This window comes from Podarcis vaucheri (assembly GCF_965113315.1).
Source record: "Podarcis vaucheri genome assembly, chromosome: 18".
NCBI classification, from domain to species: Eukaryota; Metazoa; Chordata; class Lepidosauria; order Squamata; family Lacertidae; genus Podarcis; species Podarcis vaucheri.
The window spans coordinates 5,877,534-5,900,966 of NC_138756.1; the positions used below are offsets into that span (position 1 = coordinate 5,877,534).

The 23,433-nt window shown below is 46.8% G+C and overlaps 1 protein-coding gene and 1 long non-coding RNA gene across 4 annotated transcripts in view; both read right to left on the reverse strand.

The window, feature by feature from the left end:
• The window catches only part of LOC309522755 (scaffold attachment factor B2-like), a 36,248-nt gene that overhangs the window by 7,296 nt on the left and 5,519 nt on the right, over window positions 1-23,433 (reverse strand). The window contains exons 3-16 of one of the 3 annotated variants that reach the window (XM_082206295.1): window positions 23,152-23,216; window positions 22,863-23,063; window positions 20,571-20,633; window positions 20,047-20,074; window positions 18,555-19,077; window positions 18,031-18,077; window positions 16,827-16,927; window positions 14,665-14,814; window positions 13,891-13,994; window positions 11,787-11,935; window positions 9,469-9,554; window positions 8,589-8,725; window positions 3,477-3,770; window positions 1,452-1,589 (exon numbers count right to left, since the gene is read on the reverse strand). In XM_082206295.1, coding sequence (XP_082062421.1) covers window positions 1,452-1,589; window positions 3,477-3,770; window positions 8,589-8,725; window positions 9,469-9,554; window positions 11,787-11,935; window positions 13,891-13,994; window positions 14,665-14,814; window positions 16,827-16,927; window positions 18,031-18,077; window positions 18,555-19,077; window positions 20,047-20,074; window positions 20,571-20,633; window positions 22,863-23,063; window positions 23,152-23,216 — 2,086 coding nt within the window. Of the gene's footprint in view, window positions 1-1,451; window positions 1,590-3,476; window positions 3,771-8,588; window positions 8,726-9,468; window positions 9,555-11,786; window positions 11,936-13,890; window positions 13,995-14,664; window positions 14,815-16,826; window positions 16,928-18,030; window positions 18,078-18,554; window positions 19,078-20,046; window positions 20,075-20,570; window positions 20,634-22,790; window positions 23,064-23,151; window positions 23,217-23,433 lie in introns of all 3 variants that reach the window. The other 2 variants (XM_082206294.1, XM_082206296.1) reach the window with 2 other exon arrangements.
• On the reverse strand, window positions 1,874-3,209 carry LOC309523101. The gene is made up of 2 exons (XR_014215249.1): window positions 3,058-3,209; window positions 1,874-2,882 (listed from the first exon to the last, which is right to left on the reverse strand). It is a non-coding gene; the product is annotated as an uncharacterized lncRNA (long non-coding RNA).

Below are 23,433 nucleotides of genomic sequence, written 5' to 3' on the forward strand. Positions count from 1 at the left end.
GCTGTGCATCTTGTTAAAGGTAAAGGGACCCCTGACCGTTAGGTCCAGTCGTGGCCGACTCTGGGGTTGCGGCGCTCATCTCGCTTTACTGGCCGAGGGAGCCGGCGTACAGCTTCCGGGTCATGTGGCCAGCAGGACTAAGCCGCTTCTGGCAAACCAGAGCAGCGCACGGAAATGCCGTTTACCTTCCCACCAGAGCGGTACCTATTTATCTACTTGCACTATGACGTGCTTTCGAACTGCTAGGTTGCCAGGAGTGCATCTCGTTACTTTGGGATTAATCAATAGGAAACTACGATAACCACCAGCATCTTTTCAACTTCTGACAAGTCATGGCCAGGAGAAACCAACTTGGCAGCTCTTAACTGGTCTGCTATCTGCCATGTGCATGGTGACTCAAGGTCGTTCCACACATTACAAAGCAAAAAACTGAACCGTTTTGGGTTCTGAGGTCAGTATACCAGCACAGCACGCTTGTCCTCAAACGCCAAAACGTCACCTTTGCACTTTACGTTTTTGGGTGAACAGCTAAAACTGTGAAACAGCCAAAACCCAAAGTGGCCTAGGAGCAGAGGAAGCCACCTTTATCTAAGTCAGACACTTCATCCGCCTGGCTCAGTACTGCTTTCTCTGACTGGCAGCAGCTATCCAGGATTTCGAGCAGAGAGTGGTCTTTCCCATCACCTGCTGATGCTAGGGTTCGTGCCTAGAACTCTAAAAAGATTCTAGTTCTGAATGAAGGGTTGGCTTAAAGAGGAAGACAGGAAAGGGCCTTAAACACAGATCTTTGACCCGTCTAGTTCAGCTCTGTCTTCCCTGACTGGCACTGGCTCTCCAGGGTTTCAGACAAAGGGAGTTCCTGCTCTGTCAACTAAACTATGCTCACTTCCTTAAAGAGCTGCCTATGAGTGAGGAAGAAGAGCACAAAAAGTTTCCATTGCTCATTTGAACCACAATGAGCCGTGCGGTTATTCCCATGGTCAGAGGCAGTAAACACTTTTGAATACACAGGAAGCCACAGGAGAGGGCGCTCTTGCGCCCGGGCCTTGCTTGCAGGCCCTCACAGGCTTCCCTCCCTGTGAGACGCGAGGGTACAGGGAATCAGGCAGAGGGCCTTCTCAGTGGTGGCACCTGCTCCCACCAGATGTCAAGGAAATCAACCACTATCTGACTTTTAGAAGATGTCTGAAGGCAGCCCTGTTTAGGGAAGTTTTTAATGTTTGATTGTGTTTTCAATATTCTGTTGGGAGCCGCCCAGAGTGGCTGGGGAAACCCAGCCAGATAGATGGGCGAGGTATAAATTATTATTATTATTATTATTACATAGGCATCTGGTCAGCCACGATGAGAACAGGGAGCTGGTCTGGATGAGCCACCAGCCTGACCTGGCAAGCCCTGCGTGGCCTTGGGTTTCTGACAATGCAAGACACAGGAGGGATAGACTTTGCTACCTGTCCACCGAGTGGTCCTGGTACCGGCTGCGGTCTCTGTGGTCAAAGCCATGGAAGCGATCTGGTCGACTGAAGTCAGAGTGGTACCCATCATCCAGGGCCACCCGCTTTGCCTCAGGCCAATACGAGTCGTCCCGCCTGCAAGGGAAACGGATTTAGCAACTCCTTGGCATCGTCACCCCCATCCAGAGAAGCTGGCCTGCCGATGGTCATTCCCCTTCCAGCACCAGGAAGAGACCTTCTGCTTCTCCCATAGTTCTTGAAATGGCAGCTCTGGGTTGTTGTTAAAGCTGCTTTTACTGGCACTCTTTTTTTCATTTGTATTTTCTAAAATTAAACTTTTTAAAAAAAAAAAACCTCAGCAATCCTGCAAACCTGAAATTAAAGGGTAGCGTAGAATTTAAGAATATTTAGATTTTAAAAAAAAAAATCCATATGAAAAAGAACCATATTAAGAGACACGAAGAGGCAGAAAACAAGAAAAGTGAATAAAAAAAATATTATCATCACTGTTGCTAATACAACACGTGGATGAATTGCATCCTGCACCTTATCATTCCAAAACTGGATTAAAAAAATACCCTGCTTTTCAAGAAATAATCCATCACAAAGATATCTCTGCTAACATAAATAAGATTTTTTACTTTTTAAAGTAAAAATCCACTAAAATCCAATTCCTGAAGTGCTTTTTAATCTTCTCCTCCTAAAAAAGAGGATGGGTGCATAGGTGTCTGTAAGCAACTGGGCACATCTCCAGCACAAACTGATAATGGTTTTATACTAGCAATGGCTTTCCCAGGACTTTTCTTTCTGCTGCCAATCTCTCCGGGAGGAACGTGGCAGGGGTCAGGTACAATAAAAAATCAGCCTGGCAAAGAGTTCTCTGAGCTGTACTTGGACCAGCCGTGTGGCTTGGCTTCAGTCTTACATCTTTATTTTTATTTTTCTTAAATATAATTTATATTAAATTTATATTAAATTTTCTGTTTTACAATTTAGAATATTCATTTGGGCATCCTTAAAATATCAATGACTTCCCTTCTTATCTTTTCATGGTTCACTTTGCATAACATATTTTATATAAACTAAACCATTCAGTATTCCATTGTTACTTCCATCGAAACTTATTTACACCGTTGAATTTATCTTAATGCTGCCCACGTTTTCAAGTGTACACAATTATTCCCCGTATATTCAATAAACATTTCCCAATCCTAAACAAATGTTGTTCTTGTTCTCTTATTCTATAAATTAGGTCTGCCAACTGCGCATATTCCAACTGTTTAAGATGTTTTGTTGGCCAAAAATGGAAAACGAGTGATGCAAATTCCGTCAAATTGCCATTCTTCTTTGGCTGGGACCTTGCTCGTTTTCCATTTTGGGGCTAACAGAACATGGGCCACAGTTGTTGCATACATACCGTATTTTTCGCTGTATAACACGCACCCGACCATAACACGCATGTAATTTTTAGAGGAGGAAAATCCGTAGGCACGCCACCCGTAGGCATTCCCTCCATAACACGCATAGACATTTCCCCTTACTTTTTAGGAGGGAAAAAGTGAGTGTTATGGTGCAAAAAATACGGTAAATAACCTTTTTTGACACCTGGGCATTTCCGTCTGAATTATCCCCAACGAAAAGGACTCTGGGTGTTTGTTGGTTTCCCCCCCAATACCCTTTTACCAGTCCACCCCATATGAAAGAACGTTCCCTTAGTCTCATTGCAGTCTCATTGCATCTCCAGTACTTACCTGATTTCAGCCTTACGTCTTTATTTATTGGGTCATTGATTTCTATTCTGGCTCCGTACCTGCGGGGCTTCCCAACCACAAGCAGCCCCCCTCCCTGCCCCCCAGATGACCAGGAGGGGACCCCAACCCTCAATTTAAGGGGACGACTCAAATGATTGACACATTTTGCTGCATTTGGGTAAAAAGTGGGGTAGTTGCGATTTGCTGCAGGGATGCAGCCTTTAGCACGAGCTCTACAGTTCCCCGAGGCGCAGCTCAGCCGCCTCCTCACCTCCCGTCCGTGTCGTACGGCCGCCTCAAAGCCGAGCGGCGCTCCTGCTCGTAGCGCAACTGCTCATGCTGGCGGCGCAGCTCCTCCCTCTCACGCTGGATGCGCTCCTGCTCCCGCCTCCTCTCGTGCTCGATGTGCATCCGCTCCCGCTCCAGCCTCTCCCGCTCCATCCGCTCCCGCTCCAGACGCTGCCGCTGGAACTGCAGCCGCTCCCGCTCCCACTGCAGCTTCTGCCTCTCGTCCCGCTCCCGGACGGCCTGGATGTGCTGCTCCCGCTCCCGGCGCTCCCGCTCCCTGTTCGGTATTTAAAATACAGGTTGCGCTCAAGCAGAAACATGAATTGTACGGTCATACCTCCGCGCTGTGGGTTAAACCACAGAGCCTAGGATTTGCCGATCAGAAGGTCGGAGGTTCAAATCCCCGCGACGGGGTGAGCTCCCGTTGTTCAGTCCCTGCTCCTGCCAACCTAGCAGTTCAAAATCACGTCAAAGTGCAAGTAGATAAATAGGTACCGCTCCGGCGGGAAGGTAAACGGCATTTCCGTGCGTTGCTCTGGTTTGCCAGAAGTGGCTTAGTCCTGCTGGTCACATGACCTGGAGCTGTACGCCGGCTCCCTCGGCCAATAAAGCGAGATGAGCGCCGCAACCCCAGAGTCGGCCACGACTGGACCTAATGGTCAGGGGTCCCTTTACCTCCGCTTACGTATCCCTCTGGATACGTAAACTTTGGGATGCGAACGCAGCAAACCCGCAAGTATTTTTCTGGGTGTCGCCGCGCATGCATACGCAGAAGCGCTAAATTGTGCAGCGCAGAAGCGGTCCTCTGGTTGCAAATTCCTCGGGATGCAGCCGGACCTCCTGAACGGATTCTGTTAGCAACCGGAGGTAACACTGAACACCCAAGAATCATACGCAAAGTTAAAGACCTGGACCTCTAGAATGAATAAATCATACGTTAAAAAAACCAGAATCTTCAATATCAAGGGAGGCTGCATGGCTTTAGGCAAGCTGCGCAGCAGTCTTCACTGAGAATTAATTAAGTTGTTGTTGTTGTTAATTATTTAATTATATACCGCCCTATACCCGGGAGTCTCAGAGTGATTCACAGAATTAAATCAAGATATAAAACCACAAAATGCGTAATAAAAATAAAAACAACCCCCCAATAGCCTCCCCCCACACAAAAAACACACACATATTATAAGGGCATAGGATGTAAATCAGCTCAACCAAAGGCTAGGTTAAAAAGGAACATTTTTGCCTAGTGCCTAAAGTGTACAATGAAGGCACCAAGTGAACTTCCCTGGGGAGAGCATTCCACAGACGGGGAGCCACTACAGAGAAGGCCAGATCTCGTGTTGCCACCCTCTAGACCTTAGCTGCATTATATGCTGCAGACCTGCCCGAACGAGACAAGGTATTTAATCTTACCCATATTCTTAGGGTAGCAACCACTACTATGCACTTCTCCAAATATTTATGCCCAAGTGTTTCCTACAATTTATAGAACAGCATATAATGTATGGTGTCCTCTCAACAATACTGCATAGGCCCCCAGCCACCGTCCTCCAGCTTTTTTAAGGTTAATCATATGTTTAAAAAAACAGAATCTACTGAACTCTGCATCCCCAGCCCCAGCAGCAGGAAGTCACCTGAGCGTGCTGGCTGTGTCCTAGGGCAGGGAAGCTGCGTAGATCACCAGGTTGTTTGCAGTAGATTAGGAAGGGCTTTTGACTCCCAATAGTTTAAGCCAGGCTTCCTCAAACTCGGCCCTCCAGATGTTTTTGGCCTACAACTCCCATGATCCCTAGCTAGCAGGACCAGTGGTCGGGGATGATGGAAATTGTAGTCTCATAATGTCTGGAGGGCCGAGTTTGAGGAAGCCTGGTTTAAGCAATAGAAAGTCCCTCGCACGTGCAAAGCCTGAGTACTGATTGGCTGCCCCTGGGCAGATCTTTGAACAGTTCTGTCGGCTAGTGATGAAAAGCTCGGGCTTAAAATGCTCAGCCTGACTCCATCCCAGCACATAGGTCATGGGGTGCACTGAGTAATATAGATATCTCTCTTTAAAGCCAACATTTTGCAACTGGCTACACAAACACACACAGAGCTACTATTCTGTTCCTGGGCTAGGGGTTGTCGCAAAAGCATTAAGTAGGCTCTGAAACAGTCCCATTCCTGTTTCAAGGCACTGTTCCAGCGGCTGAGTGGGAAGACTCAAAAGGTTTGGCTGCCCCCCCTTCCCTGTACTGGTTGAGCCAGTTGCCCAACAAAAAAGGCTACTGGTACACTGGAGATTTGCGGCAGACCCTTCGGCATATGAGCTGCCGCAGTGAGGATTCCTCGAATGTGGAAATCAGGAAAAGTCCTTGCCCCTGAAGAAGCAAAAGCGGAAACCCAGGGTCCTCCACACGTCTAGAAACTCTGGCAGAGAACTTGCAAGACCGATTGAGAAAAAATAAAATGGAGGGAGCAGGGAAGGGAAGTGACAGAGACCTATAGAGAAGTGAATATATGAGCGTTGGGGTGGGGGGAGGGAGGAGAAATGTAATAATTACGTGTCAGAAAAGACAAAAAGGTACTTGGGCAACGTTTAATCAGCGGAACGGGAAAGGAAGAAAGAGTTTCACCAGCCAGCCTATGAGCACCCGTCTAAGAGGGAAAAATGTGTCAGGCTCTTACATAATAAAGAGCCCTTTAAAATATCCACTTGGAACAATGGGAGCGGCAGGGGGGAAATATGCAGGAGGCTTCGCTCAGAAGCTGAACAATCCCCATTAAACTGAAGCAGATAGCACAGATGCCGAGGCAAGTGACAACTGCATAATAGATAATGTCAACGGAGCACAAAGTCATCACTGGATAATGATCTCTGGCTGCTGCGCCAAGGCAGAAATATTTCAAAGCCGGGGGGAGCGGGCGCAGAGAGAGAAAGAGAAAGAAAACGAATCCTCTGGAGTGCTCGTGCCATGCATGGAAACAAGGGTGAAACAAATGAGAGGCAGCCCATATTGGAGTTCCACTCCATTAGTGTAGAAAGCCTATCAGTTCCTTTCTTCCTCCAGCCGCAGACTTGAACCTAGCATAAGCACACAGCTATCAAGCGATAGCTGCCTTTAGCACTGCCTTATTTTAAAAAGGACAGCAGTACCTTCTTAGCACCAGCAACCAAGTGGGCAGCCCTTAAGCTGCACAGGAGATCCAGAAGCAGTTTTGGGGCTCCCTCCAGTGGTTCTGCTGAAAGTCACCCTGTGGTAAACGCTTGCCCCAGAGTTTTACTCCTAATAGGAGAGGGGGAGTTTTAAGTGGCAGAGTAAGTGCACGCATAAATATTCTCTCTCTCTCTCTCTCTGCCACTGCCTAACCACAAAGCCCTGACAGCTAGGGTGGCCCCTGTGAACCGCTCTCAGGAATGCAACCAAACAAGTTCAACCCAGGGAAATGAACGAACCTAAGTTAGCTACGTTCATTAAGATAGTTTGGAAACTTTGGCTAGTGCAGAATTCATTGGCTCACCGGAGCAAGGCGGTTTGAGCATATTACACCGATCCTGGTCTTACTGCACTGCCTACCAGTTAGTTTCTGGGCCCAATTCAAAGTGCTGGTTTTGACCTATAAAACCTTCAATGGCTCAGGATCACAGTACCTCAAAGACCACCTCTTTCCATATGAACCTACCCAGACCCTGAGATCTTCTGAGGCTCTCTTTTGTTTACCTCCTCCTTGAGAGGTCCGGAAGGTGGCAACACGAGAACGGGGCCTTCTCTGCAGTGGCTCCCAGTCTGTGGAATGCTCTCCTCAGGGAAGTTCGCTTGTTCATTATACACCTTTAGGCGCCAGGCAAAAACGTTCCTTTTTAACCAGGCCTTTGGTTGATCTGAGTGACATCCTAAGCCCTTCTAAAATGTGGCTCTTTTGGTGGGGCGTGTTATTGGGCTATTGTCTTTTATTTTGACTTTATATATTGTGATATTTTCTGTGAACCACACTGAGACCTGCAGGTAGAGGGCGGTATATAAATTCAATAAATAATTCATCGTCATCATCATTATTATTATACCCTATGAAAGGTATGTCACCATTCCAAGGCTCACCACCCAGAAGACTTTGCTGGTGGACAGCGTATAAATAAAATGTCTGGAGATGCAAGCACAGCTGCGCTTAAAACAGATGATGATGAGAGGCCCCTGTTTTAAGGCTGAAGATGGTTGGAAATGCCTGCTGGTGTTTCTCTCAGAAGCAGGGACACCCTTTTCAGGCTGAAAGCTACATTCCCTCTTGGGCAACCTTCCGGGAGGCCACAGGCTGGTGTTGTGGGTGTGGCCTGGGCGCCAGAAGTGGGTGTGGCAACAGCTAGGACTCTGTGCAGTAGGATACATTCCACCCACCCACAAAACCCAGAGGTTTCCCCGCCACCAGCGCCTCAACACCTCTCCATCCCGACAAGAAAGAGGAATCACAATTTGAGGACCCATTTCAGTCAGGTAAAAGCACTCAGGGGTGGCGCAGGGATCAGCCAATGAAAAGAGAAGGAGGGTGAACTGAAGAAAGGAGGGAGGGTCGCCTTAGGTCCACGGGTCAGAAATTGTGTCGATAGGGAGGCGTTGCAGCAGCTTCAAGATGGCGGACCGACCCGTTCCAGTAAAAGATACGAGGCTGCTGGATGTAAAAGTGGGGCAGTTGCCAAACCGGTTAGCAACTCGAGATTACACCCCAGCTGGGTTTGTTACGAGTATCCGAGGAGGCTATGACAGATTTGTCAAAAAGTACATTGAGGTGAAGAAACCAGGCATTGGTGGCATCGCCATGATGCTAACTGCCTATGTGGTTCTCAGCTACATGTGGAGCTTCGACCATATAAAGCATGATCGGAGGGAGAAATTATCACTGAAGCTTGATGGACCAGAAGAATACAAGCTGCCATACTGCGACTCGTAGTGAGTTTGCTTCAACTGAATGCAGATTGGCTCTTACCTTCTAGACTCAACAGTGTATTCTGTGACCAATAATAAAATATTTAAAAAAAAGAAAAGAAATTGTGTCGATGCCAATCACCTGCCATTCTGCGGAGGGCAGAATTCCGCAGGTGAGGCGAGGGGGAATCCCAACCTACCTCCGGCGCTCGGTCTCTCGGATTTCTCTCTCCCGTTGCCTCTGCCGCTCTCGTTCGCGCTGCTCTTTGATTTTGTCAAAAGACAGAATGTCCTGTTTCTCTTTGCTCTCTGACTTGCGGTCGTGGCTTTTTGTGCTCTGGAGTCGAGAAGTGGGGTAGGGGGGTGGGGTGAAAGGCAAGGATTAGAAAGATTGACACAAAAGAACGGGGAGATGTCCATTTTCCTGCCGAGAGGACAAGATTACCACCACCACCCCAATCGTCTTTGCCTCCCAACACAGCGCTGGTGTAATCTTGTTAGGAAGGGGCACTTCTGGACAGATCACATCTGAGAATGTAAGCCCAGCCCTACTGGATAGCACACCAGAGAAGTCCATCTAGCCCTGTGAAAAACAGGGGTGCTCAAGTAAGTTGAGGAGCTTTAGAACACAGGCCAGGAACTGTTTTTTAGGTCAAGGACCACATTCCCTTGCGGCAACGTGCCAGGGCTGTACACTGGCAGGAGGGCAGCAGCACAGCCAAAAGTGGGAAGACAGACTCTTTTATTTCTGGCACCCCCCTTTCCTCTTTCTGGCACCCGTGTGAAATTGGGCTGAGGGCCACAGGCTGCACACACTCCTGCTTTAGAAGCAGAACGATGCCTCCTGGAACTTTTAAATCTCTGGGTCCTCCTCTCGCTGCCCACACAGGCTCAGTTGAAACCGTTCCAACTCCCATGACGCTATTCCATTACACAAAGGGCAACAGGACTTCTCTGCACATCCAGGGACTGCTGGGTGCGACGATTTATTAGAACTACAAAAGAGAAGGGTGTGGCCCCCTCCCCTGCCCTTCCTTTCTTGGCACCGTCTAGTTTTAAGACACCAAACCAATGGCTTACTCTCTCTTTTGATGTGGTTTTCACACTAATCACCGGCTCTCCCTTGGACTTGTCCATGACCACCGTCCGCTCTGTTCCTCGGCTTTCTGCAAGGCAACAATGGGTTTAGGCACTTCAGATCTCTGGAACGAGTGCAAAAATCAGACTAGTCATCGCTCTTTTATTGGCAGGCAACTCCCCATTTACAAAGGAGTTGCGTTCTAAGGCAGCGTGAACGTCAGGACATGGGTAAGCCCCGTTCCACCCCCTTCTGGTACTGAAAACGGCACACGCCAAGAGTCGCGCATGTAACAATCATGTGGAATACTGACCACATTGGCTGGGACTGATGGGAGCGGGCGTTCAGCAATACGGGAAGGAACACAGAAAGCTGCCTTACACTCGAGTCAGACTATTGAGCCATCTAGCTCAATATTGCCTACACTGACTGCCAGCAGCTCTCTGGGGTTTCAGGCAAGGGGAGGAGGGGAGTGTCTTTCAAAGCATTACTTATCAGGGAACTGAAGCTGAGAAGTTCTTTAAGCAAAGCAGATTGCTCTGCCACTCAGCTGTAGCCCTTCGCCTAGCACACAGGCAAACTAAGGCCCGGGGGCCGGATCCGGCCCAATTGACTTCTAAATCCAGGCTGCGGACGGTCCGGGAATCAGCATGCTTTTACATGAGTAGAATGTGTGCTTTTATTTAAAATGCATCTCTGGGTTATTTGTGGGGCATAGGAATTCATTCATATTTTCTTCTTCTTCAAAATATAGTCCAGCCCCCCACAAGGTCTGAGGGACAGCGGACCGGCCCCCTGCTGAAAAGGTTTGCTGACCCGACACAGAGGGCCACTGGTCCCTATCCCTTGCTTTAACTATCTGACACTTAACAAGGCAGAAGTCCACCGATGCTACTGTTTGCCGAAGAATGGGGCTGGGGGGGTGGGGTGGAGAGAGAACAATTCAAACAAGGTAAAATTAGAGGCTAAGAGATGCCTTCTTGTTCGTATCCTTGATAGATCAGACAGGTTTATTTGTGTCTAGTGAGGAAGCCATCACAAAAGCAAATTGAACAAAGGGAACGACATATCCATATGAAACAGGATGCATCACAGAGGCTGGAGACAAAAGGAATTGCTCTGAATAGGTCAAAACGTACTTCCAAGGTACCCCTCTGAGACGCACAAATGAACACAAGCCTAGCATTTTCCAAAGCAAAGGTGCGTTTCCCCCTCTGAATGAAATCTGAAGGCATGTTTCAATGCTGTTTTTGAAAAGTTTGCCTTCATCAAATGAGTCTATGCTCTGTATATTTATCTGAGTCACTGTTCTGTCCAGAGTAACCTGTCAGGGAACTGACATCGGAGCAGAGGGGAGAGGCGAGGCTCCCAGACTCTGCAGGAGAGGGAACGAGTAAGGGAAGAGAGAGAACGTCATCTGGGGAAGGAAGTCCAGGTGACACCAGGAAGAAGGGAGAGGCAGAGAGCATCTCGGAGGTGAGGCTCCGAGACTCTTCCAGTGAAGTCAGTGAGGAGGGTGGAGGACCACCACTCGGCACGCCCACTCTGCGTAGAAGGCTTCCGCGCAGAGAGGCGAGGCGAAGGTTGTCCGTTAAGGAATTCTTATGCTGGAGGAAATTTAGGAGACGCCCACTCACGGATTCTGCTAGCGACTGAGCAGCAGCGCAAGGGGCTGCTCAGTCAGGGAAAGACACAACCACACCTAAGCAGTTTGGAACGGCTGGAGATTTACACACAAGCAACCCCATTTCCCGTGACATAACCCATCATGTGGAGGAACAAAAGGCAGCCTGCTCCGGAGGCAGGTCGTTCTGCTGCACCAGGAGCAACTGAATGACCCCATCACACCAAGTGCAGTCACATGGGCTATCACCACCCACTACCCCAACGTAGGCCAAATGGAAGCAGGCAAGATCAGAGTTGCAGATCATGCAGAGAAGCAGCAGGCAGCCTCGTCTGGGGTCGTTTTGGGCTCGAGGGAGCTTTTCAGTTCTTTAATTTATTCCTCACTGCGCACAGCAATTTGGGAATGACTGGTTTTAAGCAAGCCTCTTCCGAGAGCATTTGTTCAGCTGCCGGGATTGAGCCTCCTACAAGAGCTTCCCCTTGACGAAAAGGTTCAGACTGGTTAGTGAGCGCTTCTCTGCCTACATAATCTCACCCACGCCTTTCCTAAGGGTAGCGTGATATTATTCAGAGGCCTTCTATATAGGACACAAATGTCCAACCCACTCACACGCCCCTCACATGCATGAATCAAGCTCTCAGCAGGGCCATAAATCACACTAAAAAAGCCACCCACCCCCACAGCTTTTGTTACCTGATTTAATTGATCGCGAACGGTCAGAGGATCCCTTTTTTTGCTCCTCCGTTTCGACCCCCTCTTTCCCGTCTCCCACCTCTTTCTCTTCTGACTTTTTGGGGTCATCCTTTTTCTCCAGTTTTTCTTCTTTCTTAAGGCTAGGAGACCTAAAAGTAGATTATAGCACACACACAAAAACTTTAAATACAGTGGTGCCTCGCAAGACGAAAAGAATCCGTTCTGTGATTCTCTTCGTCTAGCGGTTTTTTCATCTTGCGAAGCAAGCCCATTGACGGATTAGCGCTATTAGCGGCTTTTAGCGGCTTATCAGATCAGCTGATAAGCGGCTTAGCGGCTTAGAAAAAGGGGGGAGGGAAAAAAACCCGCAGGAACTCGCAAGACATTTTAGTCTTGCGAAGCAAGCCCATAGGAGATTCGTTTTGCGAAGCACCTCCAAAACGGAAAACCCTTTCGTCTAGCGGGTTTTCAGTCTTGCGAGGCATTCGTTTTGCGGGGCACCACTGTACACACACACCTTTGCCGTAAAGCTACGGGATTCTAAAGGCGCAGCTAAGATGTCCTTGCAGATCAGAACATCCCATCAATGTCAACAAATAAAGTGGTCAGGAAAAAAACTTTTAAGAGAGAAAAAAAGAACTGAGCACCTTTAAAATAAAATTTGAAATGCTTCCTTTATTTGCTAGTTTAATTGTATTTTCTGTTTCCTTTCCTTTTTCATTTTATTTATAGGCAGACCTAGAAACTGATTCTGAAGGGCAGCAGAGAATTTCCTTCATAAGAAGTCACAGCTACAGAAGCCAGTTTGAGGATTCTAGCGCAATGAGATTCCCATTCTTGGCCATTGATTGCACACATCCACAACCCTGGGCTGGAAAAGGAGGAGGCAACGTGCTTCTCTGCGTGCACAAAACACAGCTGCATCGACCAAGGGACCTGACCTCTTTTCCTTCAACTCCTCCCAGAACAGCTCCACTGCCCCCAAACCTGGAGGGCAGCAGAGAGAACATACACACAGTCTGTCCACATTTCTGGCTTAAGAGTGGCAGTAACCTTCATTCTCTCGGGGCTAGAGCTGAGCCTAGCCCAATGCTTCCAGCAGTAGCAGCCAGATCTTGGCTTCTTCAAGCAAGTTTGCAGTCCAGAGGTGAAGAACCTCTGGATCACAAACCAATCATGGCAATTTCCCCAAAGCCACGCCTGCCCACCCAGTGACATCACTGGTGACATCACTGGGTGGGCAGGAAGACCCTGTTTAATTCTTCATTGGCTGCTTGCCCGAGTTTCAGTCAGGAACAGGATCGTGCAGCCTAGGCAGCAGGATTTGATCGCTGCTCATCACCTAATGAAGCCTTGTGCACAAGCACGCTTGGAAGCAGCTGTCATGTCTCCATGGCCATTAATTTCATGGGGTTCTACTCTGAACATCATCATCATCATCATCATCATCATTTATTTATATCCCGCCCTCCCCAGCCGAAGCCGGGCTCAGAGCGGCTAACAGCAATAAAAGTAACACAACATTCTAAAATCAATTCATTCTAAAATCAATTCAGAATCAAATTAATGGCAACCATTGGGCTACAGTTCTGTGGGGATGACCAAAGGAGGGGGTCCGACTGTGCCCTGGCTGAACAGCTCCGTCTTGCAGGCCCTGCGGAAAGATGTCAAGTCCCGCAGGGCCCTAGTCTCTTGGGACAGAGCGTTCCACCAGATCGGGGCCACAGCCGAAAAAGCCCTGGCTCTGGTTGAGGCCAGCCTAACCTCTCTGTGGCCTGGGACCTCCAAGATGTTTTTGTTTGAAGACCGTAAGTTCCTCTGTGGGACATACCAGGAGAGGCGGCCCCGTAGGTACGAGAGTCCTAGGGCTTTAAAGGTTAAAAGCAGCACCTTAAACCTGATCCTGTACTCCACCGGAGCCACTGCAGCTGGTATAGCACCGGGCCCCAGTATCCCAAACAAAAAGAGCACTCTCCCCTCCTGTGGTTTCCAGCAAATGGCATTCAGAAGCGTTCCTGTCCCCATTTGCTCTGCTCATTCATGCTTTGTCACGAAACGGCTTCAAAGCCCGACACACAGGGGATTATTAAAACTCCTGCTTTACTTTTCCGATTTGGAGTCGGTTGAGTGACGCCTGTCCTTCTCCTTCTTGGCTTCTGTTTCTTTCTTGTCTGATGATGCTTTTTTCCCGGCAGGTTCATTTTTGGCCTGGAATGATATTGAGGAAATTGCTTAGGGCCGGGGCATGCGTGTACACGAGTCAGTAGGATCGCACAATAAGATGCTCTTCCTGGGATGAACCACTTGCAAAATAGGGGAGGAAGAAATTTTCAAATGCTTGTCCCCACCCACCCCTGAAGCCCAAGGTGGTGCACGTGGTTCCCGCTTTCTGAACACAATGCGTTCCCAGAAAATCGTTCATAAGGCAAGCATTCGCATAATGAGCTGATGATTTCCATTATTCTCTATGGGAACATTTATAAATTGTGATTTGCTCAATTTCTTTCCCCTCCCCCCATGGTTCCATCCTGAAATGGCTGCAAGCAAACCAACAAGAGAGAAACAAAGGAAAAATGATTTGCCTGATCTCTCTTGCTCCCTGGTTTGTCCAATCTCCTTCTCTCCCTAAATGATTTCTGCCCCAAAATAGCTGCCAGTGACCAACAAAACACAAACGGGTAAGGAAGTGGGCAAACCCTGGCTGTTCGGATATCTGAATTGTGAGGTTTGGGCATAATTCTTTACGTTCAGATAACTGAATTTGTGAATAACAAGCATTCTCACCATGGCACCTGTGTGTACATTTCAGGGTAAAGTTTACCACGAAGGAGTGGGCTGTTTTCGGTCACATTTCTCGTGGGTAGCAAAAAGAACTCACTTTTTCAACAGAAATCATTTTCCCATGCAGTTCTGTCCGATGCAGATGGTTGATGCATTTAGTCGCTTCCTCGGATGAAGACATGGTGACAAAGCCGTAACAGCGAGCACCGGGACTGCGGGCATTGGTCACCACTTTTGCACCCACCACCTGCCAGAGAGACAGGAAGCAAAGGAGCATGGGCAACTCTGGCACAGCAATGCCGGAGGAAGCAAAATTACCGGGGGGGGGGGGAATCCGTTCCAGGAGTCCATTCAACTCCCGAAACGGTTCGAAAACCAAGGCGCGGCTTCCGATTGGCTGCAGGAGCTTCCCGTACTCAATTGGAAGCCGCAGAAGCCGCGCCGGACGTTCGGCTTCCGAAAAACGTTCACAAACCCAGGACACTCACTTCCAGGTGTGCAGTGTTCGGGAGCTGATTTGTTCGGGAGCCAAGTCGTTTGAGTACCAAGGTACAGTGGTACCTCAGGTTACATACGCTTCAGGTTACATACGCTTCAGGTTACATACTCCGCTAACCCAGAAATAGTGCTTCAGGTTAAGAACTTTGCTTCAGGTTGAGAACAGAAATCGTGCAGCGGGGGCGCAGCAGCAGCGGGAGGCCCAATTAGCTAAAGTGGTGCTTCAGGTTAAGAACAGTTTCAGGTTAAGTACGGACCTCCGGAACGAATTACCGTATTTTTCACTCTATATACCGTATTTTTCACTCTATAACACAACCCGACCATAACACGCATGTAGTTTTTAGAGGAGGAAAATCCGTAGGCATGCCACTCGTAGGCATTCCCTCCATAACACGCACAGACATTTCCCCTTACTTTTTAGGAGGAAAAAAGTGAGTGTTATGGTGCAAAAAATACGGCAAGTACTTAACCCGAGGTACCACTGTACAGTTACGAACTTAATTCGTTCAGGAGGTCCGCTCCTAACCTAAAATCGTTCTTAACCTGAGGTACCACTTTAGCTAATGGGGCCTCCCGCTGCTGCCAGCACACGATTTCTGTTCTCATCCTGAGGTAAAGTTCTTAACCCGAGGTACTACTTCTGGTTAGTGGAGTTTGAAACCCAAAGTGTTTGTAACCCAAGGTGTTTGTAACCCAAGTTACCACTGCACTGCAATAGTAGAAGCAAGTTTCTGCCAGCTGCCAGCAACTGGATTAATGCCTCCTAAACTTACCATAGGGCTGGGGCCTCGAATAAACCATAATTTCAAGAAGCTGGAGTTTCCCAATCCCCCCCCCCCTTTCTTTGTCTGTCAACAGTGCTCTCTGTTTAGGGGGTTAGTTCCTAAATGTCTCATACAGTGGAACCTCAGTTTTCAAACGTAATCCATTCCAGAAGACCATTCGACTTCCGAAACCTTCAAAAACCGAAGAACAAAGGGCGGCCGGCAAAATACATTGATAAAATGGAGAAACATGCCTCGGTTCAAACGGTTTCCGGCATTCGGGTTCCGAATTGTCTGTCAATGGAGACATTCGAGAACCAAGGTTCCACTGTATTATTACTGTATACAACAATAAAGACTATGTATTGCAGAAACAGTTTGGGGTGCCATTCAGCACCAAATATTTCTGGCAAAATGTTTCATGATTAAGTCAGACATCATTAAGAGACAAATTACAATTTTCTTCACATTTACATTTGAATGAAAGAGTGCAGGTGTGCTGGAGCGGGGTAATGCAAGTCTCGCCCCACCCCTTTGCAGGAAATCAATGTAATGTAGCCAATGTGATCATCAATATAATTGATGCATGAATAATACACTGATAGACCTGTGCTGTTTTGGTTTCTTGGAAGAAGGAGCTAACTTCACTGACGCCAGTGTTTGTTTACTGCCGACATACACTTGACAGATTGATCATTTGCAGATGCAAGGTGAATGAAAACCCGTTACAAAGCGAATAGGTGTTTTCAGCTTAGAATGGTTTCTTCATAACTAGTTGCAGCTTCCAGCCTGAAGGAAGCCCAGCCTCTTTATGTTCCAGAGCTATTTATTTGGGTTGGTTTTTAGTGATATGGGTTAAATCCAAGAAGGGTAGGGGCAGTGGAAGGGAGGGAAGACGAAAGACGCTCACCCTGGCATGTACAAAAGGACAACTTGAATAAAAGACTACCGAGCTCAATACTTTCAGCCTTCTTTGTTTCTGGGAAATGCTTACCTTTCCATATTTGCTAAATAGGTTCTTCAGATCTGTAGCTCTGGTGGAAGAGGAAAGACCACTAACCCACAGATTTCTGCCAGAACTACCACCAGCCCGACCTAAGTTGGAAGGGGGGAGAGGAGAGAAATGGTAAATATCTACATCCAAAAAGAGAGGAAGATAGCATCGCAGAAGCAGACAGACTTGGAAGTTTTCTTTGGTTCCGGCCCACCTGAGAGCTCATGAGGGATTCTGATCTAACTTCAACAATACTATATCAAGATGTGCTTGAACTATGACTTCCATCGGCGCCAATATATGGCCATGCAGCCGATGGGAGTTGTAGTCCAAAAACCAATTTTTTCAAACCCATGTGGTGTTTTAATGCGTTTCTCTCCACAGGGGCTGAAAATGTTAAAAAGTGCTTGTTTGGGCAGAAGCAACTATAGCTAAGAATGTTGGACGAGCATCAGCTGAAGACTTATGGAGTAGACAAGAAGGGCTAGAAAGACGAAGAGCATAACGAAGCATCACAGGAATGACTAAGGACAATGCCAAAGATACCTTATTTCGTTTGGTTGGGGGGGGGGGGAAGAATGCCATTGTTTTTCATCAAGTTCACTTTTTGAGGTCACTTTTCTCAAAATCTTTTTTTTTTCCTTGGGGGCCCAAATCAAGCTCACAGCAGGGCCTTAAATCACACTACTGGTTTAGGCAAACTTGACATACCCCCCCCTTAATTTCAGCGTATCATGTCATACTCGCATTAGACCCATGGATATGGCTAGCTTTCAATGTGTCTATTCCATGTATAGCTTAGTGATACTACCCACTACGTGCAAAGAGGATTGGAGAACTTTGTAGGCATTTATATTTTAGAAACAATCTTCTTCTCCTTTTTTACTGTCTATGTGTGTGAGAGTGAGCTTCATATAGCAGGGGAATGTCCCATTATCTTCCACCCATTTGGTAGAAGCGCCGATTCAAATTAGAAATTACATTCAAGACCATTTAATATTACCCAAATTACTCTTCCAGAGAAACTTAGTGTCCCACTTGGTCACACTTGGAAGTAGACCTGCTGAAATTAATGGAAATTCATTTAGATCCGTTAATGTCAACGGGTCGATTCAGAGCTTAGTTGGATTCTGGTCGCTACCTGCAAGTAGGATTTGAGGATAACTATGAATGACGACAGCAAAGAATCGTTGTTACAGCTTACCTTTCTCATCCTTTGAAACACCTTTAGCCTCTGCATCCTTATTAGAGCTAAAGACAGGGGGGGAAACAAAGAACTTTACTCAACAAGAATGAGGCCATGAGAAAAAGATCACGCAAGGCTGTGTCTGCTATGATCAGATACCTACCAGGAAAATAACGTGAAAGGAATTAACCCTTTTTAAGGGGTATCTTTAAGAACTCAACAAGGAGGGTCAGAGGTGATGAAACAGAGCTACCACTTAGAGTGGACAAAGGTCAACTTGCAAAACTGAGAAATAAAATAAATGCTTAATGAGAAATGGGCTGGGGAGGGGGAGAACATAGCGAACCACGCTCTACAAAAAAAGGTGCGCAAGGACAACTAAAAAAAAAAGGAAAAGATTTTTATTTGGAACAAGCTATCATCAGGTTAAGGGCCTTGCAACAGGGCCCCTTTGGAGGAATTCACAGCGCATTTGCATTCATAAACGACCAACGGGGAAGAAAAAAAGAGAGCATCTGGTCTAAAACGGAGAAAAAACAAACCTCGTGTTCTGATCACCACCCTCTTGGGCAGAGGACTCTTCCTCACAATTAGCCTTGGCTTCCATCTTCTCGGCATCTTGGCTAACCACCTGGAAACCTGCGTCCTTCTCCGCAGTTTCCTCACTACTGGCTTCCAGAGTTTGGGCTGCTTTGCTACTCTCACCACTTCCTTCTCCTTCTCCTCCTCCACCACCACCACACCTGCTCTCTACCGCTAAAGAGTCAGAGTCCAGGTTAGCTTCCTCTACTGTCTCTTCGCTCGGCTCCCCTTTCGCTACCACTAAGTGCTTCGCTTCATCCTCCTCGCTCTTGGCCGCAGCCTGGCCTGACTGGCTGTCCGTATCTAAAAGCTCTTCGTCCAACTGAGCGACGGCAGTGGCAAGTGCGTCTTCCTCTTCCTGGGCTTCCTGTTTGACCGGCAACGAGATATTCTCTTCCTGTGCCTGCTCTGCTTCGGGAGTTTCTTCTTTAAGGGGCTCAGATTTACAAGTGTCACCCAAAATGTCGAGCATTTTCTCATTTTCTATGGATTTAACAGGAATAGAATGGCACAAGGTTTAATCACCAGGGAAACACAGCAAAGACAAATGCGGAACGGGCATGGCTGCCAGACTTAACACTGAGAGAACGGCTAAGGCTACACAGAGATTGGAAAACCCCTTGGGTATACCACATTCAAATGCCTAACACTAACTTCAGTCTTACATGGCTATCAAGGCAACGCCTGAAAAGAGAGAAGGAAGAAAAACCTTTATGTGCGGCGTTCCCAGCTTGCTCCTCATTTGTCTTCACGCGGTTGTGCTGCTTTCCGTTTTTCCACATTTTTTTCTCTCCCCAGAAATGAGCTTTGAAAGTCCATGATGCTTATAAAGACCGCACGGATTCTCTTTCAGACAGTTCAACTCCCGGATTTTATTTATTTATTCTACTGAAATTCTTTCAAGGAGACCAGTCCGTACGTGAACACCAATAACAACTTCAGGTGGGAATGAGAAGACATTCATAGTCCAGAAAAGCAAGTGATGGGAATTTCCATGACCGACCCATCTTCCGTCTTTCCAAGAATCCACTTTGCAATTTGGGTCCCTGCCTTTGCTGACTCTAGTCAAAAGTTACAGAACCAAGGCACTGGGTAATATCACAAGATCTGCTCTGCACACAGGAATTGCTCATTAAGCTCAGTGTACTCCCCAATTAAGGGATTTAAAAGCAAACTGCTGTCTTGAAAGATTGGTCTTGGGCCATATTAATAATAGGATGCTGTTGCAGATCTGGTGATATGACCAGATTTCCAATCTCTGTGGCTTTTTCTCCCTTTTTTTGGTGTGTGTGTGTGATCTGGACTTTGCGCCAGTTACGAATAAGTGAACCACAGATACTAGTGGAATAAAACCTAAAAAGAGTAACTAAAGGGATTTGTGTGCAAAATCTATGTGGAAGGTTAAGGGCCAGGGAGAGCAAGGTGTTTTGTTTTGTTTTTAAGTATCAGTACCTGATTCCAAGGGAAATTCTTCGAGCTCCTATTAAAATAATAAACAGGGGAAGGGTGGAAACAAGCAAAAGTTACAAGACTCCATTGTACGGCAAGATGAAAAGTCAACGCGACGCAAAATCTGCCGCAACAGCATAACACCTTCCCCAGCAGTGACTCGGCGGCTAGCATGAACCATCTCTATGCTTTGTCCCATCTCTGGGTTGTCTGAAACTATGTAGATTCATTTAAATTAATGTAACCCAAGTTAGTCCTGCCTATCACCTTCAGGGAGCCTAGTCTGAGTCAGGCAAGCTTCGGGTACAGCCCATAATCTCAATGCCACAATGATGGCTGAGGAGCAAAGGCAAAGAGCTACCGCAATTGTTTTTAACCCAATGAACCATAGTTCTTTAGCTGAATGAATCCCACCCTACCTATTTGCTGCCACCAGAATGTATGGCTCTTTCTTTCGATATATCTATTCTCCGTCTATTCTACATCTATCGATCTAGACACACACAGAGAGGAAAGAAAAAAGTTACCTTCACGTCTGTAAAATCAGAGGGCACCAAATCAGAGGTGTTTCTGGCCTCTTCGCCTTCCACCTATAAGTAGTGAAGAACAGCGTCAAACTTCCTGAAACACCACAGTTTCTTCACTGAAAACCAAGAATGAATTGGAAATAGGGAGACCGCCCTCCAACAGCCCTTTAGTTGCAACCTCATCCCCCCAAACCAGCTGGTAGTTAAATAATATTTTCTACCTCTTTGAGAACAGTGGTAAACGAAACTGGGGGAATTTAAAACAACAACAACGATGAAAAATGACAGCAAATTCTTTGAGAGTGATGTTGCTGCGATGGTTAATGGTTTTAATGGGGTTAATAGGGAAGGGCCATAGCTGAGCAGTAGAGCGTTCCAGGTTCAATCCCAGGCAACTCCAAGTTGAGCAAGGACACTCTAGGGAGCAGCTGCCAGTCAGTGCAGGCAATTCTGAGCTAGATGGGTCAAAGGACTGACTCAATATGAGGCAGCTTACTGAGTTCCCATATTCCAGGGCACATCATGCCTTCAGATTCCTCCCTCTTACCTCCTCTCTAAGTCACCTGTTATATACACAGTAAGAGGATGTTGCTTAGCACGGAAGCAGACCGCTAGTCTCTCCACCCACAAAAAAAAAAACTAAACTAAACGGTGTTGCACTAAAGAAGCAGGACCTAAACGTACCCCCGGTAGGTTTTGTCTAAACCACTAGCAGTGCTAACCCAAACTGCAAGGGACGGGAGACAATGCTATTCTACCCAGGGTGAGGCTGGTGAGGGAAGAGAAGCTCAGCTTGGCCTCCAGGTGGTTATGAAATACAAGGATAAGACCTAATAAACCTTTAAGTTTTAAAATCAGTGCTCCAGAGTGTGGGCAGGTGCACACGTTTTGCCACAACTGAACTGGGGATCACATATACTAAGGCCTGGCCTCAGCATTTCATGCACACACATACACCCTAAAGTAACGATTCCCCGGCACGTTTCCTTTGCACAGGTAAGCCCTTGCAGAGGTAGCATTCAAGCCCGCGTCTCCCAAATCCAAGCACTCCCTGAACTAAGCTAGCTCTTGCCCTTCCCCAAGACCTCAGGGAAGTTAAGATGCTTCACAAATGAAATCATCCCTGGCACCCCAGTTCTAAACACCTGGCTTTGGAATCCGCTCACAAATTCCTTTTGAAGTTGGCGGGCCTGGCGTTAGATCCAGTGTTCGAAACTCTCATTGTTCTAGGCGCATTTTGCGATAGGGGATTTCATTAGCATGAGCGGTTTCTGAGCTCTGGGTGCAGTACTGTGCATAAGATTTCAGATTAAAACTGCAGAGTAGAAGGATAGGAGGACCTTTTTCTGTCTCCCCACTTCCAGCTACTCTCTGAAGACTGGAGAAGAGATCCTCTTAAGAATATTAGGGGGGTGGGCAGGGGAAGGACTAGACCATGTGAAAAATGAATGGAATATTTTAGCTGCTGTTCATTCATTTTCAGCTTTGTATTCTTGTTATTAAAAAGTGTGCCTAGACATTCCGTTGTTGCGCCCATGTGCCATTTAGCTCCGAGCTTCCATATCTCAGTTTCTAACAATGGTTAAATCCCAAGCTAGCTTAAATCTGCACAGAATGACACGTTGGGCTTCTGGGGTTGCATCCAATTAAGTTCAGGAAAGAGGAGACCCACTTAAACGAACAAGATTTAAGCTGGCCATGTGCGTTCATTTCACCGGATCTACTCTGGAGTAGAACAAACATAGGATACAACCCCTGATTTCTTTTGTTAACTACAAGTATAGAGGAGCTAAGCTGGCTATCAATTCTCGATAGATTCAAGTGTCCTGATTCTAAGGACAACAAACGGCTTGCCCAGAACCATTCTGCTTCAAGCAAAACTTGAGCTGGGATGCATTCGGCAAAGGCCTCCAGACACACAGGAAGATGAGCAAATGGAAATGCATGTGAAAAGAAAAAGAAGGGGGGGAAATAACTAATTTTTTTTAAAAAATAAAAAACTATTTCTGGAATCTTTCTACTGCAACGTTTATGATGCATGCATTTAAAGCTTATAGGTTTAAAAAAAAAATTGCAACAGCTTTGGACAAACACAAGGGGGGGCAAGAATCAAATGGGATATTTAAAAAAAACAAACCCAAATTATTTCCACTTTAAGAAAATTAATGGAAGTTGTGGCGATTATTCAGACGGCATGTATTTTTTAAAAGAGATGCATACCATGGCTACTGGTATTTCTCTCGATTCTTCTTTAATGTCTGACATGTGTGGAAGTGCCTCCATGTTACCTACAGGACATCCTGAAAGCTGCTCTGGAAGTTCTCTCCTTTCTGCACCAGCATTTTCTTTACTATCAGACTCAGAGGAGGAGCCAAGTCTACTATCAGCACAGTCATCTACACCACTGCCGTTATCTATTTCAGCTTCATCTAACAAATTTATATCCATCATGTCAATATCCTGCAAATTATCCAAACTTGCTTCAATATCCTCCTGTGAAAAGAGAAAAAGGCCGCATATATAATTGCTGTCGGGACTCCAAGGAAGAACTATTAATGTGCAGCTGCAAGGCTAGTTGTACCTGCCCATCTCCAGAGTCATCTTCAAGCCCGTTGTCTTCAACTCCCTCTTCCTCTGGTCTACGCCCTAGTAAGATAAGGGTTATTAAAACGCATGCATGCATGCATGCATGCATACATACAGACAGACAGACAGACAGAATAATCTTTATTCAGGGCCCATTCTGCAATGCAAATGAAAAATGTAAATAGAATCAGGTTAAACTAAGGCCTAGTCCTCACTAACAACTCTGGATCTAAGCAGAAATCCAGGGCAGTGTAATGATTAAAGAATGATGGACTAG